Source organism: Ostrea edulis, chromosome 7, assembly GCF_947568905.1.
Source record: "Ostrea edulis chromosome 7, xbOstEdul1.1, whole genome shotgun sequence".
Lineage (NCBI taxonomy): Eukaryota > Metazoa > Mollusca > Bivalvia > Ostreida > Ostreidae > Ostrea > Ostrea edulis.
The window spans coordinates 43,428,221-43,443,754 of NC_079170.1; the positions used below are offsets into that span (position 1 = coordinate 43,428,221).

Genomic DNA, 15,534 nt, shown 5'->3' on the forward strand with positions numbered 1-15,534 from the left:
GATCTTAGTTCAGTTACATTGTTTGGGCGAGGCCATTTTCGTATAACCTCCGTCTTCTTTGGGTCAGTGGATATTCCATGTTCAGACACTACATGTCCCAGGTATTCAACACTTTGAGCAAACAATGTGCATTTCTTAGCCTTTAGCTTTAAACCTGCAGCTGCGAGTTTCTCAAACACCCTTGACAAATTCCTATTCATTTCTTCAAATGTCTTAGCGTATACTATTATATCGTCAAGGTAAATGAGACATATGTCCCATTGCAAGCCTGCTAGTGTGGTCTCCATCAACCTCTCAAACGTGGCAGGGGCGTTACATAACCCGAATGGCATCACATTAAAATGATACAGGCCATTTCGAGTTACAAACGCTGTCTTAGGCTTATCCTTAGGATCCATTTCAATCTGCCAGTACCCAGAGTGTAGGTCGAGAGTTGAAAACCACTTGCACCCAACAAGTTGATCTAGGGTTTCATCGATGCGTGGTATTGGATAAGCATCTTTTTCTGTAATAGTGTTTAGTCGTCGATAGTCTACACAGAACCTGGTTGAACCATCCTTTTTCTTGACAAGTACGACCCTAGATGCCCAAGGACTGTTGGAAGGCTCAATAACACTATTTTCCAACATGTCTTTAACGTGTTTGTCTACTTCAACATTCATGTGCTCAGGCAGTCTCCTTGGTACTTCTTTGATTGGTCTATTATCACCTGTATTAATAGTATGCTTTGTCAGACCTGTCCTTCCGACGTCTTTATCAGACTTCGTAAATAAGAGAGCATACTTCATCAAAAGTGACTTTACAACTTTGGCTTGTTTCTTACTCAGGTTTGAGCTTGAATTCTTGAACAACGGCTTTAAATGTTCAGGCAAAGTGTCAGAGGATTCTGATTGACCTAAATCGCCCTCCATTATATTCTCTATAGGCGAAAGCTCTCCAACCGTCGTTCCCAAATGAATTGTAACATTACTTTCTGATGGATTAAACAACCTTACCGGGACTGTTGAACCTCCCTTTACTAGAGTTCGTCCAACCAGTCCTCTGTCAGACTTAAGGAAAGTTGGTGATGGCTCAACTACACCAACGTCTAAATCGAAATTTTCATTGTCTGGTACTATTACTTTTCCTGTTGTTACAACTTCTGCTTTTGATGGTAATGTCATCGTTTCTGAGGCTACTATTCTAAAGCACCCAAATTTGCCTTCAAATTCTAAAGGGTGAGATTCATCCCCTAGTCTAAGACTTTTATTGCATAAATCTATTACACCTTCATTCGCCTTCAAGCAGTCTAAGCCTAGAACAACATCAACAGTCATATCCGCAACTATAACTGCTTGATATATCACTTTCTTGCCAAATTTAAGCCTACCAACTGTTTTTCCATGTACATTGAGAGGTGTTCCTGAGGCTGATAAAATGTTCTGGTTCGTCTCATTCAGTTCCAAGTCATGCTTCATGCAGATGGCATCAAACACTTTGCGCGAAATGAGTGTAACCGTGGCACCAGTGTCAACTAATGTCATGACAGGTACATCATTAATGGTACCACGAATGTACATGCCTGGTTCATTGGACTTTTTGTGGATTCCAATGCAACCTTTATGTTTTTCTTTTGACTTGCTCTCATTATTGATAGCCATTTTAAATTGTCCAGAACTCTCTTTCCCTGTGTCAATGGTTCTGCCACTTTTGCTTTTGCTCAATGAGTCAGAGTGTCCTTGCTGAGCATTAGTCTTACTCTTGATTCTGGATCTACAATCCTTCTTGAAGTGCCCAGGCTTACCGCAGTTGAAACACTTTTTGGAAGAGCCAACTCCCTGCTTCTTTTCTTCAAACTTCCGAGGTGTGTTGTAAGAAGTATGGTAAGTACGAGGCTTCTGTTGCTCAGTTTTCATCTTATTCACATCTGTCTGTAGGCTCAGCAGCATCTCCTTTATTGATTTTATAGAGTCTTCTAAACTACTGCTGTTAGATTCATAGGAAGCATTATCGCCTCCTGCTTCTCGAACGAACCCACTCTCTTCACTCCTTCTGCGTTCTGCCCCAATAAAAGCATTCAGCTCCACAGCGTGTCTAATGGCATCATTTAGGTTCTGAGGTCGTGACTGCTTAATTCTCAGACGCATGTCAAAACTTACAAGTGCATCAATAAAATATTCTTTCGCCAGTGTTTCACACACATCTCCTGGAGCTGTTGGGTATGCCAGGCGTGTGAGTCGTCTAATGTCTTGGCCCAGCTGGGGTATTGTTTCAGATACTTTCTGCCGTCTCTCCCTTAGTTGTGCCCTGTACAGTTCTGTCTGATTAGCTGGTGAAAAGCGTTCTTCCAGGAACCTGCACAACTCTTTAAAATCCATTTGAAGATATTCTGGGAGGTTTCCAAGCACACCCTGTGCTAGACCTCTTAATGACACGGCCAGATACATTCCCTTTTCTTCCTCCGACCAGTGGTTCAAGCAAGCGCATGCATTGAAATGCGACTTATAGTCTAACCACGACGTCGTTCCGTCATAAGTTGCGGGTTTCAGCTTACTAGACTTTTCATCTTTTCTCATGCGGTCCCGAACATCAAGTGTTTCAAATCTATTGTCTCTAAACCTGCGTGTAGTAACATTGCTTGGAACATTTCTCGGGGTTTCAGAATAAAGCGCATGGTCTGAAGCTGGTCTATGTGTTCTATCACTGATGTAGTCAAAATCAGTTTCTGTTTCAGCCTCAACCCTTACTTTAGGTCTTGCACCTCCAAACTCTCGTATGGGTTCAGAACTCTTCACTTGTTCTGAGGCACCAATGCCAGAATCTCTATTCGTTATTGGTGTAGATGCTTTCTGTCTCTCTTTTTCTTTTAAACGCATACTTTCGTTTGAGAACTCTTTAACTTTCTCTTCAAGATAACTTATCTCTTTGTCAACCTCATCCATGGTTTAAGACCTAATCCTAATATTTCTCAGACAAACTTTAAATAATGTTAATTGTGCTTCTTAAATAACAAGGGATTTAGATCATCCCACCGCTGCCACCAAAAATTTGTAATGTGTTTTGTAGGTTCGACCACGAATGAAGTAGATATATATATATAATTTTCCTTACGCTACTTGGCGTATTCTACTGATTGGATTTAAATAAAATAATATAACAGAATCAATAATAATCAACAACACAATGATTTAAACTGATCTTCTATATTTATCTGGTTTTTCTCTGTTATCTCTCTGTGCTCTGAGCCTAGGTCTGAAACTTACATTTGAGCCTTAGCTCCCAGACCTATTTCTAAACACTGGGTTTCAAACACCCTATTAATACACTTTGCTCCTTTTTGTTCAGCAAGAATTTATGATACCCAAATGGTCCGTCTTCAGCAATTTGAGACACCGCAAATGAGTAGTCATAAATACCTTACCTCCAAGCACGTCTTCACTATACGACGACTTCTTCCAGAATGAACAACCGATCTTGAATAAGACCGCTTTATATAGTTTCCCTAAATCTGCTGAGTCAGATCTAGATCATCTTAACGTTTGGAACATTGTCCGAACACAGGAGATAACATATGATTAGAAAAGAATAATTCAACCTTGATTATCTAATTTGCATATGATTAACTTGATCAACGGAATTTCACTACACTTATTCTAAATCAAAATTATGTACATTCTGCCAGAAACAATTGAACGTTTATTTTGGGGGTGTGCTAGTGTTCAGCATTTCTTCAGAGAATTTGAAGGTTATTCAAATATCAATAACAAAAAATAATTTTATGAAATTCAGAAACATATACATATTCCATATAAAAATGATGAAAAGGATATATACATATATACCTTCAGTAGCTTGTTATAAACATTTTGTACAAGTTTCTTTGCAGAATGTATTTACTGTGTTTATATATAAAAAAGAAATGAATAAAAAGAAAAAAAGGTTTTCTGTTAGAATCTATACACTTGCACCCCCACAGTGTGAGACCCCCCCCCCATTGGAAAATTAACCTGGATTCGCCCTTGTGATTGAATGTTTATACGATTGATGAAAAAATAGATTATTATATGCCTAATCTAATATTTACTAGATTACTATATGCGTAAATGAGGTTTTAGAATGAGAAATGGCCAACATATGTTTTCAAAATAAATATTTTATTTTCCATGGTATAAAGAACAGTGTGACATTATACAAGACAGTCATAGAGATAAAAAGATATCAGGTTTTCAATCAAGCACATCACAGTATTATACACAAAGTTCAGAGAGTAACACAATGAAATTGGCATATCACACACACGGACACATTCATGGAGTGTATTACTCTATACTGTTACTTCAATAACTTGTGTAGCAAACTAAAGATAAGCAATTATTAGCGTAAATCGGTAGAAAAAGTAAGTAGTAGGTAAAAGTATCTATTAGGAAGATTACATCAAATCTTATAACATGATTTGTCTATATCAACTATGATACATAATGATAAATCTCTGCAATATTTAATGCACTTAATGTTCTTGTGAACAAAATAGCATTAGAACTGGCTACTACATAATCAAAATTTTGATGAATCAACTTGTTTCATACAAACTTGTTTTCTATGGATGAAATTTATCCCTCTTTCAAAACCTAGCGCTTCTAAAGACCTATGTATTAATTATTTGTAATTTGATTATAAACATGTGATGATATACATGTGTAAATAACTTATTTGATATTAAAAATTTATACACTCACCGGTATCGCATATTCTGTGTTGCCAGCAATCGTTTTTCCGGACCAAGGTTGTGTTCTTTTAGGATCAAACACTTTTGCGGATAATTATCTGTTCATTATTAAATTGACCGAGTTATATTCTATTTATCGGTAGTCCGACTTTGTTATAGTCCGACTTTGTTTTGGTCCGACTTTGCTATAGTCCGACTTTGTTTTGGTCCGACTTATCTGACAGCGGTTTATCGGTATCACGATCCCGATCGTGAATCAATCGCGATATTGAGCGTGCCGGTGATTTTCTTCATTAAAAGTAAAATAAAATTGCGTTTTCACGTCATGTCGACATCCGGAGTCCCACCTAAAACATGGCAACCTGCAAATGTTACCCTGGAAACCACGTAAATATACTTTAGACTTATTTTTTTAAAACGAGAAGTGTTTTCAAAAGTTCAGGCATCCCGAATTTCCTTTATTTTGATTTGAAATTGCACTTTCTAAACAATGGAAAGGTTGTTTTTATCTATTCATGTTTCATCAATCTCACAACATTTGTTCAGAGAGCTACAGTTCTGCAGCTATCCTTAGCTTATGTAGTATATGAGAGAGGAGAAAATCTTTGGCTGGACCGGGAATCGAACCCGGGACCCCTGCATTACTAGTCAGGTGCTCTAACCACTGAGCTATCCAGGCCGATATCCACAGTCCATATAGCCCTAATTACTACATTCCTCCCTCCTTAAGATCAATTAAAAAATTTTTTAATTATTGTCTTTCAATATCAACCCAGGTTCATTTCGCCCCTGGCAGGACAACCTGCAAGACCAGGGATGGTGTAGTATATGAGAGAGGAGAAAATCTTTAGCTGGACCGGGAATCGAACCCTGGACCCCTGCATTACTAGTCAGATGCTCTAACCACTGAGTTATCCAGGCCAATATCCACAGTCCATATAGCCCTAATTACTACACTTACATTACATTTTTCTTTAGAAATCAGCAATTAGGACGTAGCATTCATATATGTATCTAATTTAACATTAGCACGATCATAAATCTGTAAATACCAGCCTATTGGTTAATTAATTGTCACGTGTATAATGGTGCTGTGACCGTCAGCCGGGTTTGATTGCTGGTGCTGTTCAGTTGCTAGAGACAACAGATTAACAGTCCCTACTCTGAATCTCAGTCATATCCCCCTCCTAATTACATTTGGAGCCATTTACTAGCCCCTAATCTGAGATTCCTCTGACTCTTACCCCCGCTTTTATATTGTGACATGTGCAGGGGATAACAGAGCGGACTCCATATTGAAAAGTGGGAATTCAGCAACACTAGCTGGTGTTGCTGCTTTTCCTAACTCTTACAAGTTTATTTCGCGAATCTATCTTCCAAGACGCGAGCAGGGTTCGAAATTAACTCATGTCCGTAAGTCCAAGACTAGTAAAAAACGTGTCGGACTAGTGAACTCTCTATAGCACTAGTCCGTACGGACTAGTGAAAATCCGGAAATCAATCTTGAATATGGTAAAGATTTTTAGCAAGATTTGTCCGAGTCTCTTAGATGTTTGAACTTATGGTCGATTAATTACCTGCATGGTTAAGTGTTTGCGTGACTATGCCATCCTGATCTTCCAAACACATGGAGTGCATTCGAGACCACCGTTCTTCGAACGTGCACAAATTGTCAAATTCCTGCCGATTCCGAACGCCGAGTACACATCACGAGAACGTGTTCTAGGTGCAGGAATTGCAAGTAGTGTCCTCTGAGAACATGCACGTTTGTGTACACATTTTCTCGACATTCGTGACTCTAACACAGTAGTTCATAACACTATAGCTCATGACTTGGTCAATCGAGTGAATTTTATTGACTTTATTGATAACATTTCGAACTCCTGTGGCTCTAAGATCTGAGCACCAAAACAACAGGAACGTCGATCTCGAACGCACTTATGGATGTTTATAAAAGGATTAACTCGGAGGTTAATATTGTATGCTTCTGAAGATCTTGAATGCGAAATAAAATATGGTGGTCTCTTTTATTTGTAGGTGTCAGAAATTAAATTAATTGCAAATGTGATGTGTTTGGTTTCATTAAATACTGTTGAATAAAATGAAGATCATTTAATATGATGTACTGGATTGCAAATGTGATGTGTTTGGTTTCATTAAATACTGATGAATAAAATGAAGATAATTTAATATGATGTACTGGACGGACTAGTGAAATGCTTTGCGGACTAGTGAACATCAATAGTGACTAGTCCGTACGGACTAGTGCTTGAAAATGTTAATTTTGAACCCTGGCGAGGATTCAGTTATCGGATGATTATTCTACAAATAGATCATGATTAATACGATGCTATCGCTGTTTAAATGATGCAATTTTGTGTGTTTATGTGCTGACATTATGCGTAAAGAAATCAAATGGCAAAGTGACGATCTAATACAAGTGATGCTTCATTTGTCAGTGTTAGGGCCGTTTAAACTATGATAGCATCGTATTAATCATGATCTATTTGTAGAGTAATCTTCCGATAACTGAATCCTCACGTCTTGGAAGATAGATTCGCGAAATAAAGTTGTAAGAGTTAGGTAAAACAGCGACACCAGGTGGTGTCGCTGAATTCTCACTTTTCAATATGGAGTCCGATCTGACTCTCCCCCGCACATGTCACACTATAAAAGCGGGGGTAAGAGTCAAAGCAATCTCGGATTAACTAGCCCCCCACCCCTAATCTCAGTTGAGATTCAGCTCAGCTGAATATTTGGACTGATGCCTTCACTGAATCTCGGAGCAGTCCTTCATAATTCATGTTTGGAAATTTACTTTCAGCTTTGAACAGTTCTAACAGCCGATGAGCACTTCTAAAGGTGACACTGCTGTTGGCTTCAAATAATTAGTAATTTGACTATTAAACTAAATCTCTATCTCTATTAATTTTGCATTTCTTACAGTTTAGGTATGGAAATAACAAAATGAAAACAATTACTAAATTTTCGGTTGAAATGGTAAGTTTCATTGCACAATATTTTCTCCTGAAATTGAAGAGTTCATATAGTCTGTTTTATCAAGTTACAGCTGGGCACCTATTCACAAAATATCTTACGACTAAGATCAAAATTTACAAACACTAATTTTCTTATTTTTCATCTCTTGTAGACTTTTTTAATTAATATGTAAAGTACATCCATGGTTTATAAAACTTGAATACATACTTATGACCTTGTGATCGGTATTCGATTATCAGAGAGAATTATTTTTTCAGCCTAGTCTTAAGATATTTTATGAATAATGGCCCCGAAGCCTTGCGTCTTTACATATGATCGTGTACATATGGCTGTTTTAAAAATCAAACTATAGGAACTCTTCAATTTCGGAAGATAAAATATTGCGCCACGGAAGTCATTATTTAAACGGACAATTCAGTGATAGTTTATTTATGGAATCTACATACTTAGTAAGTAATGCAGCATTAATAGTGATACAGAGTTGGTTTGATCATGTTGATAGTCAACTAACTTATTTGAAGTGAACAGAAGTGTCAACTACGTGCACATTAATTGCTAGAACCAGCCAAAGCGAAAGCTGACAGTAAATTTCAAGATATGAATTATGAAAAGACTGCTCCAAGATTTGGTAAAGGCATCAATCCAAATATTCAGTCGAGCCAAATCTCTGCTGAGATTACCCAGCCGCTGAAACTGACAGAGGAGAGACCTGCTATTGGATAGAGATGCTGGGCTATGAGCCTTCATGCGCAAAGGTGTTTAAAGAGGTTCGTGACTATTGCAATCAGCTGGAGTCCATTACTGCTGTCCTGATTGATCATGAGTGGAGTGTCTGATTCGAAAATCGGGGGCCTGGATTAGATATCTAGTCTACATTGCACTTTCTCTTTTCCTGTTAGAGTGCAAAATTCTTCTTCTAAAATTAGTCTTGCGTAGATGATATATTTCAGGCTAAATATTATGATTGTAGAATATAATTAAGATATTTATACCCATTTGATTGTAGGATGGGTCAGGTTGTTCTGGAGCTGTACTGGAAGCATGCCCCCAACACTTGTCGTAACTTTGCTGAATTGGCGAGAAGAGGTTACTATAATAACATAAAGTTCCATAGGATCATTAAAGACTTCATGATTCAGGGAGGGGATCCAACAGGCACTGGTAAGTGGCAGCGTAAAGTTTGAATCGAAATCATCAGAATTGTGTTGGATTGAACAAACTTTTAAATTATATAAACTTTATATTAAATGCAATGGAAATCAGTTATTTTTCTTTAATGTATCCAATTTCTGGGTCCTTTGGAGTAAAATGAATATGACTCTGACTGTGTATTACACATGATTATTTACATTGAATACTACAGGTAAATTATGTATGGTATTTTCTGAGGAGAAAAATATTACTGGTATTTATACTTATTACAGGAAGAGGAGGGGCTTCCATATATGGAAAGGAGTTTGATGATGAGATTTCCAATGAACTGAAACACACAGGTACGTACAGTTAATAATGTTACAATAACTGACACACACAGGTATGTACAGTTAATAATGTTACAATGACTGACACACACAGGTACATACAGTTAATAATGTTACAATAACTGACACACACAGGTACGTACAGTTAATAATGTTACAATGACTGACACACACAGGTACATACAGTTAATAATGTTACAATGACTGACACACACAGGTACATACAGTTAATAATGTTACAATAACTGACACACACAGGTACGTACAGTTAATAATGTTACAATGACTGACACACACAGGTACGTACAGTTAATAATGTTACAATAACTGACAGGTACATGTAGTTAATGTTACAATCTATACTGTCATTCAGAATTTGTGACAAAATTCTGATCATAATATGAATATCTCTATTGCTGATGGAAATATGATACAGTATGTAACATACAGAAAATACAACTCCAAGGTTGTATAGTACCACAAATACAAGCTTTTAAAAATAATGTCTCCATATTTAGGATGTAATGTTCTCTGTGCGTACTTGAAGTGGTTATATATGTTAGTGGTTATATATGTTAGTGGTTATATATTATATGTTAGTGGTTTAGAATACTTGTCATCATTGTTTCATTCAATATATGTACATGTACTGGTAAAACACTGAACATAATCAGATAGCAGGTGAAATCCCTGTGTTTCCACTATCTCCCTACATTGAGTATTATTTTTTAGGGGCTGGATATCTCCCTTCATTGAGTATTATTTTTTTAGGGACTGGCTATCTTCCTACATTGAGTATTATTTTTTTAGGGCTGGATATCTCCCTACATTGAGTATCATTTTTTAGGGGCTGGCTATCTCCCTATATTGAGTATAACTTTTTTTAGGGGCTGGCTATCTTCCTACATTGAGTATTATTATACCCCCCGCAACTTGTTGCGGGGGGGGGGGGGGGGGGGGTATACTGGAATCGGGTTGTCCGTCCGTCTGTAGACGCAATGGTTTCCGGGCTCTAAAGCATTATCCTTTCCACCTACCGTCACCATATCATACATATGGACTACCCATGGGATGAAGATGTTCCCTATCGATTTTGGGGTCAAAAGGTCAAAGGTCACGCGCACTGGACATCGAAGTAGCAATATGGTTTCCGGGCTCTAAAGCGTTATCCTTTCCACCTACAGTCACCATATCATACATATGGACTACCCATGGGATGAAGATGTTCCCTATCGATTTGGGGGTCAAAAGGTCAAAGGTCACACGCACTGGACATCGAAGTAGGAATATGGTTCGGTTTGTCATGCCATTTGTTTTTTACACTCAGAAAAGAGGTAGTTTATACCTATTACCAACACCGTTTGGGAGATTGGGGTAAGTGGGGGGTATTCTTAGTGAGCATTGCTCACAGTACCTCTTGTTTTTTTAGGGGCTGGCTATCTCCCTACATTGAGTAATATTTTTAGGGGCTGTCTATCTCCCTACATTGAGTATCACTTTTTAGGGGCTGGCTATATCTTTTTACATTGAGTTATTTTTTTTTAGGGGCTGGCTATCTCCCTACATTGAGTATTATTTTTTTAGGGGCTGGCTATCTCCCTACATTAAGTATTATTTTTAGGGGCTGGCTGTCTTCCTTACATGGAGTATTATTTCTAGGGGCTGGCTATCTCCCTACATTGAGTATTATTTTTTAGGGGCTGACTATCTTCCTACATTGAGTATTATTTTTTAGGGTCTGGCTTTCTCCCTACATTAAGTATTATTTTTAGGGGCTGGCTATCTTCCTTACATGGAGTATTATTTTTAGGGGTTGGCTATCTCCTTACATTGAGTATTATTTCTAGGGGCTGGCTATCCTCCTACATTAAGTATTATTTTTAGGGGCTGGCTATCTCCCTACATTTAGTATTATTTTTTAGGGACTGGCTATCTCCCTACATTAAGTATTATTTTTAGGGGCTGGCTGTCTTCCTTACATGGAGTATTATTTCTAGGGGCTTGCTATCTCCCTACATTGAGTATTATTTTTTAGGGGCTGGCTATCTCCCTACATTAAGTATTATTTTTAGGGGCTGGCTATCTTCCTTACATGGAATATTATTTCTAGGGGCTGGCTATCTCCCTACATTGAGTATTATTTTTAGGGGCTGGCTATCTCCCTACATTGAGTATCATTTTTTAGGGGCTGGCTATCTCCTTACATTGAGTATTATTTCTAGGGGCTGGCTATCCTCCTACATGTACATTGAGTATTATTTTTTAGGGGCTGGAATTTTGTCTATGGCTAACAGTGGACCAGACACAAATGGAAGCCAGTTCTTTATTACGCTGGCCCCGACACAGTGGCTGGATGGCAAACACACCATCTTCGGGCGGATCAGTGGTGGAATGAACGTCATTCAGAGAATAGGGCTAGTGGAATGTGACACAGATGATCGACCTGTGGATGAAGTTAAAATTGTGCAGGCGTACATCACGCCATCTTGATTCCTTTTACGTTATTGACTACGAAGAATTCTGTTGAATTTCACGAGAGAAGTGTAATGGATGAGTATTTGTACGTTGCATGGGAATTTTTGTCGGGACTGAATACACAGGCAGCTAATTGATAACTGAACATTGCTTGGCGTTTGTCGTCAAGTCCAGAAAAAAAAAACCTTGGATGTAATAAGTCACCTTGTTGCACCTCACTTTGAATCACGACAAGAAAAATGACGTCGTCCTTCATTTAAACTTGTGACACGATCAGTAACCTGGTGTAAATGGATATGATTCTAATTGAACAAGGAGTTGACTCTCTATTTCTTGTAAAAATTTCCATCATAATATTCTCATATTTTTGTACATGTACATTTGTTAGGGAATGTTTGGCCGATCAGTTTTTTGAAACTCGCCATCTTTTGTTTTACATACGATGCATGTACCATGTGTAATATTGAAACATTTGTTTCTCAAATAAAATATTTCATTCCACAAACACTGTGTGTACTTATATAAAACTTACATAAAACAGTATACAGTTATTGACTGCGTGGGAGGATAACAGCTGTTTTGTTTGACCCGAGAATGGATCTGTTGTCCGAAGCTGTAGGCTGTTAGTCTTTTGGATCAAGTATGGTATACGTATTTGTAGTCCCTGTGTATATTTACAATATGTTTAAGAAGTAATTCGGTTCATTAAAAATCCGATAAGATATGTGTATTTGTAATTCTAGTGGATTTTTTCCATTTGTTCAAGAAGTAATTCGACTCATAAAAAAGTGCTTTACTAATGCTTTACTACATGTAATTCAGTTTTATAGTACTTAAACGATGTCTACAGCATGACAAAATTTTACAGATATCCTAGTTCCAAAGGTACAGTTGGGCTAAAGGCAGTAATACAAGGTCGACAGGTCTACACGTGAACCAGGCGACAGGTATACAGGGCGACAGGTGTACAGGTCGACAGGTGTAGAGGTTGACTAGTAAACATGTCTACTGCTGTACAGATTGTATAGTATACAGGTTTTCAAGGTGCTATGTATTAAAATTAAATATTTATATAGAAGTATATAAACCCCTCACAAATATCAAGATGTCGACCCGGAGACCCTTAAATATTAACATGTCGACCCGTAGACCCTTACATATATTAATCTGTAGACCCGTAGACTCTTAAATATATTAAGCTGTCGATCCGTAGACCTGACGACCTGTATACCCTTGAACATATAAACCTGTAGACCCCAAGCATATATAAGTACAATAGAGTTGAAAGAAGTACTGCTGTTCGAAGTTATGCTACTTGGTTATATAACTCTGTGATTGACACCTAAAATTGAGAAACGTCATGGAATCGGCATAATTGAGTAATTGTGGTACATGTATGAATCTACAGTTTGGTGTATGAATATCTTTAATAGTGCGTATTGTTTTTTCTAAAGGTCGGAACTACTTCAACGTATACTATACTTGGACCAGTCTTTTTATTAGATACACATGGTTTGTCGACTTTCAACTTTTAACAATTCAGAGTGACTGCGAAAATTTATCAACGTTATTGTTATTTTTATTATGTTTATTCAGATAAAGACACATTAGACAAAGAATAACAACTGATATGACGTAATATCACATGAAATAATACTTTCTATAAATAATATCACATTTTGCATTTACAGTCACAGATTGGACTTTAAAAATTGTCCCAGCACTAGGCTCACTTAAAAAAGACAAAATTAAATATTGCCCTTTATCTTGGATAACCCCAAAAAGCCAACAGGCTTATTTCCATTGGGGTCCATAGTATCCACTAGTTTAAAAGAAAACATACCCATTATCTTAATGAATAATTACATTTCTCATGTTTCTGTCTTGTGTCAAATGTAATGAATTCTGTATTTCACCATCTAGCTGTCAAATCAATGAGCCTCGCCATTACGTAAAACAAAGCAGCAGACCAAAAATCACGCGACTTGCGTAGCCAATAGAAATGGAACAGACTATTGTCCAGTCAACAGTTGACCGATCAATAGACCACGGGTGTGAGAGTTGGTTTAACGGTTAAAATGTTGGTTCTAAATTGTATTAGTTTTATGTAGAAAAAAAAAGGTGTATAACAATGCCCATTTGTTCACTTACATACATGTAAAAGAATAATTATGTTGAATAAGAACATGTCCAGTTTAGAATTTTGATCTTCATATTCATATCAGTCATTTCACATATTTTAAAGCAATACACACTGTAACTGACGGTATTTTTTCAACTATCCAGTTATGCATCAAATAACACCTATCACCTATAACTGATATAATCCTCAAGATCTGACGAAAAATTCGGCAAAATAAACAAGGGAATGTTGTGTGAGAGCATACAATGTACCTATAATGGGCGTTTCGTATACACGGACATGGGAACGATGATTGCCGAACTTAATCGGGTTGCTGAGACCGAGGTCATATATAAAAAGACGGAAATTGATGTGAGTAAGTACATGTTTCATTTGCTTTAAAATATTACATTGTTTCATCAATGACAAGAAGTATTATAAGTGTAAGAAAGTAATGATTACGCAAATCTGCCACTCAAGTGAAATTTTAGTGAATTTTCTATAAAATTGGCATGTTAAATTGTAGCCTGGTTCCCGCGTAGTTCTGTGTTTGCACATCTGATTTTCCGAACTGGTGACCTCTGAGGCCAATGCGCATCGGCGATTACGAGCAGGAATTGCTGTCAGGATGACAATAATTCGTGGATCGATATTTTCTGCTTATTTGACAGGTTCATTGCTTCAGATTCACTCTGATTCTATGAAGTTATATGTAGCCAATCACAAATATGTCAAATATTTGTTCTTTTATTTCTCAATTTATTTACCGTCGGTTACAGCTTGTACTCTAACACTTTTATCCTGGAATGAAGTGGCAAGATTAGATGGGCCCGGGCCCCTTTTTTGTGACAAAGATATTTAAACAAAATGTAGAACAACAGCAAAAGTGCAAGATAGTGTACATGCACACAAGCGCATAAAGATAGACAAATCAAGTATTTGTTGTTATTTATTGATTTCATTATGTATATCGTATAGCTAGAATAACCCATAACCCGACATTAAAAACAAACCAAAAAATAAAAATAAATAAATTTAAAAAACTCAAGACCCGGGACAAATCCTTAACCCACCACTGGAATGAATTAAAGGTAAGCTTAATTCAATCATGGTATTTTCTTTGTACAGTTTTGTAGAATCTGTGGTAGTATCGGTCTATATTATCTCCATTTCATTATTTTCTACTTACTTGTCTACGTAAATTCCTATCTTCGTATTCGAGTTGTTTATTTCATGAAACAGGAAGAGAGTTATCTTTTATTTTCAAACGTATTTTATTACAAAACTTCTCATTGGTTACTTCTAGATTTATTATCAAATCACATTACAGGTAACTTTTACTTTCATTCTTTTGTTAAGAATAGTATTTAAACCCGAGCACAACCGTGCTCGGGGCTTCTTCTGAGCCAAACCTTGCAACAAGGTAAATATCAGGAGTTGCCTCACCCCGTATGTTTGATTAGTGTTTCTTTATTTTTCCTGTTTAGTTATAGTTTTCTCTCAAGCCACATTCATTCCCCGGGATTATTATTTTGGTATTTATCATACAATTGTCGAACTTTATTAAAGGTTTAAAACTTTATTAATTTATTATTTTATTACTAGCCTCACTCTTGGCGGACTCAAACTTACCTGGAAATATCTAAAGGGTTGAATACTTTATATAACACCTATCATCATTTAAAAAAAAACACAACGCGAAGTAAAAAGAACATATCAATAGTAGTGGCAGAATGCCCAACTACTACAAA

General features: G+C 37.0%; 2 protein-coding genes and 1 non-coding gene across 3 annotated transcripts in view; 1 reads left to right on the forward strand and 2 right to left on the reverse strand.

Moving 5' to 3' along the window:
- LOC125653734 (phosphoserine phosphatase-like) overlaps positions 1 to 15,534 on the reverse strand; it is a 34,641-nt gene that overhangs the window by 14,871 nt on the left and 4,236 nt on the right. The window lies entirely within an intron of this gene.
- Positions 4,912 to 12,166, forward strand: LOC125653735 (peptidyl-prolyl cis-trans isomerase-like 1). Its single transcript, XM_048883321.2, has 4 exons — positions 4,912 to 5,092; positions 8,712 to 8,866; positions 9,130 to 9,198; positions 11,453 to 12,166. Exons 1-4 carry the CDS (start codon positions 5,031 to 5,033, stop codon positions 11,674 to 11,676), a joined length of 510 nt encoding a protein of 169 aa, XP_048739278.1. The 5' UTR covers positions 4,912 to 5,030; the 3' UTR covers positions 11,677 to 12,166.
- Trnat-agu (transfer RNA threonine (anticodon AGU)) lies at positions 5,312 to 5,385 on the reverse strand. The gene has a single exon. It is a non-coding gene; the product is annotated as a tRNA-Thr (tRNA).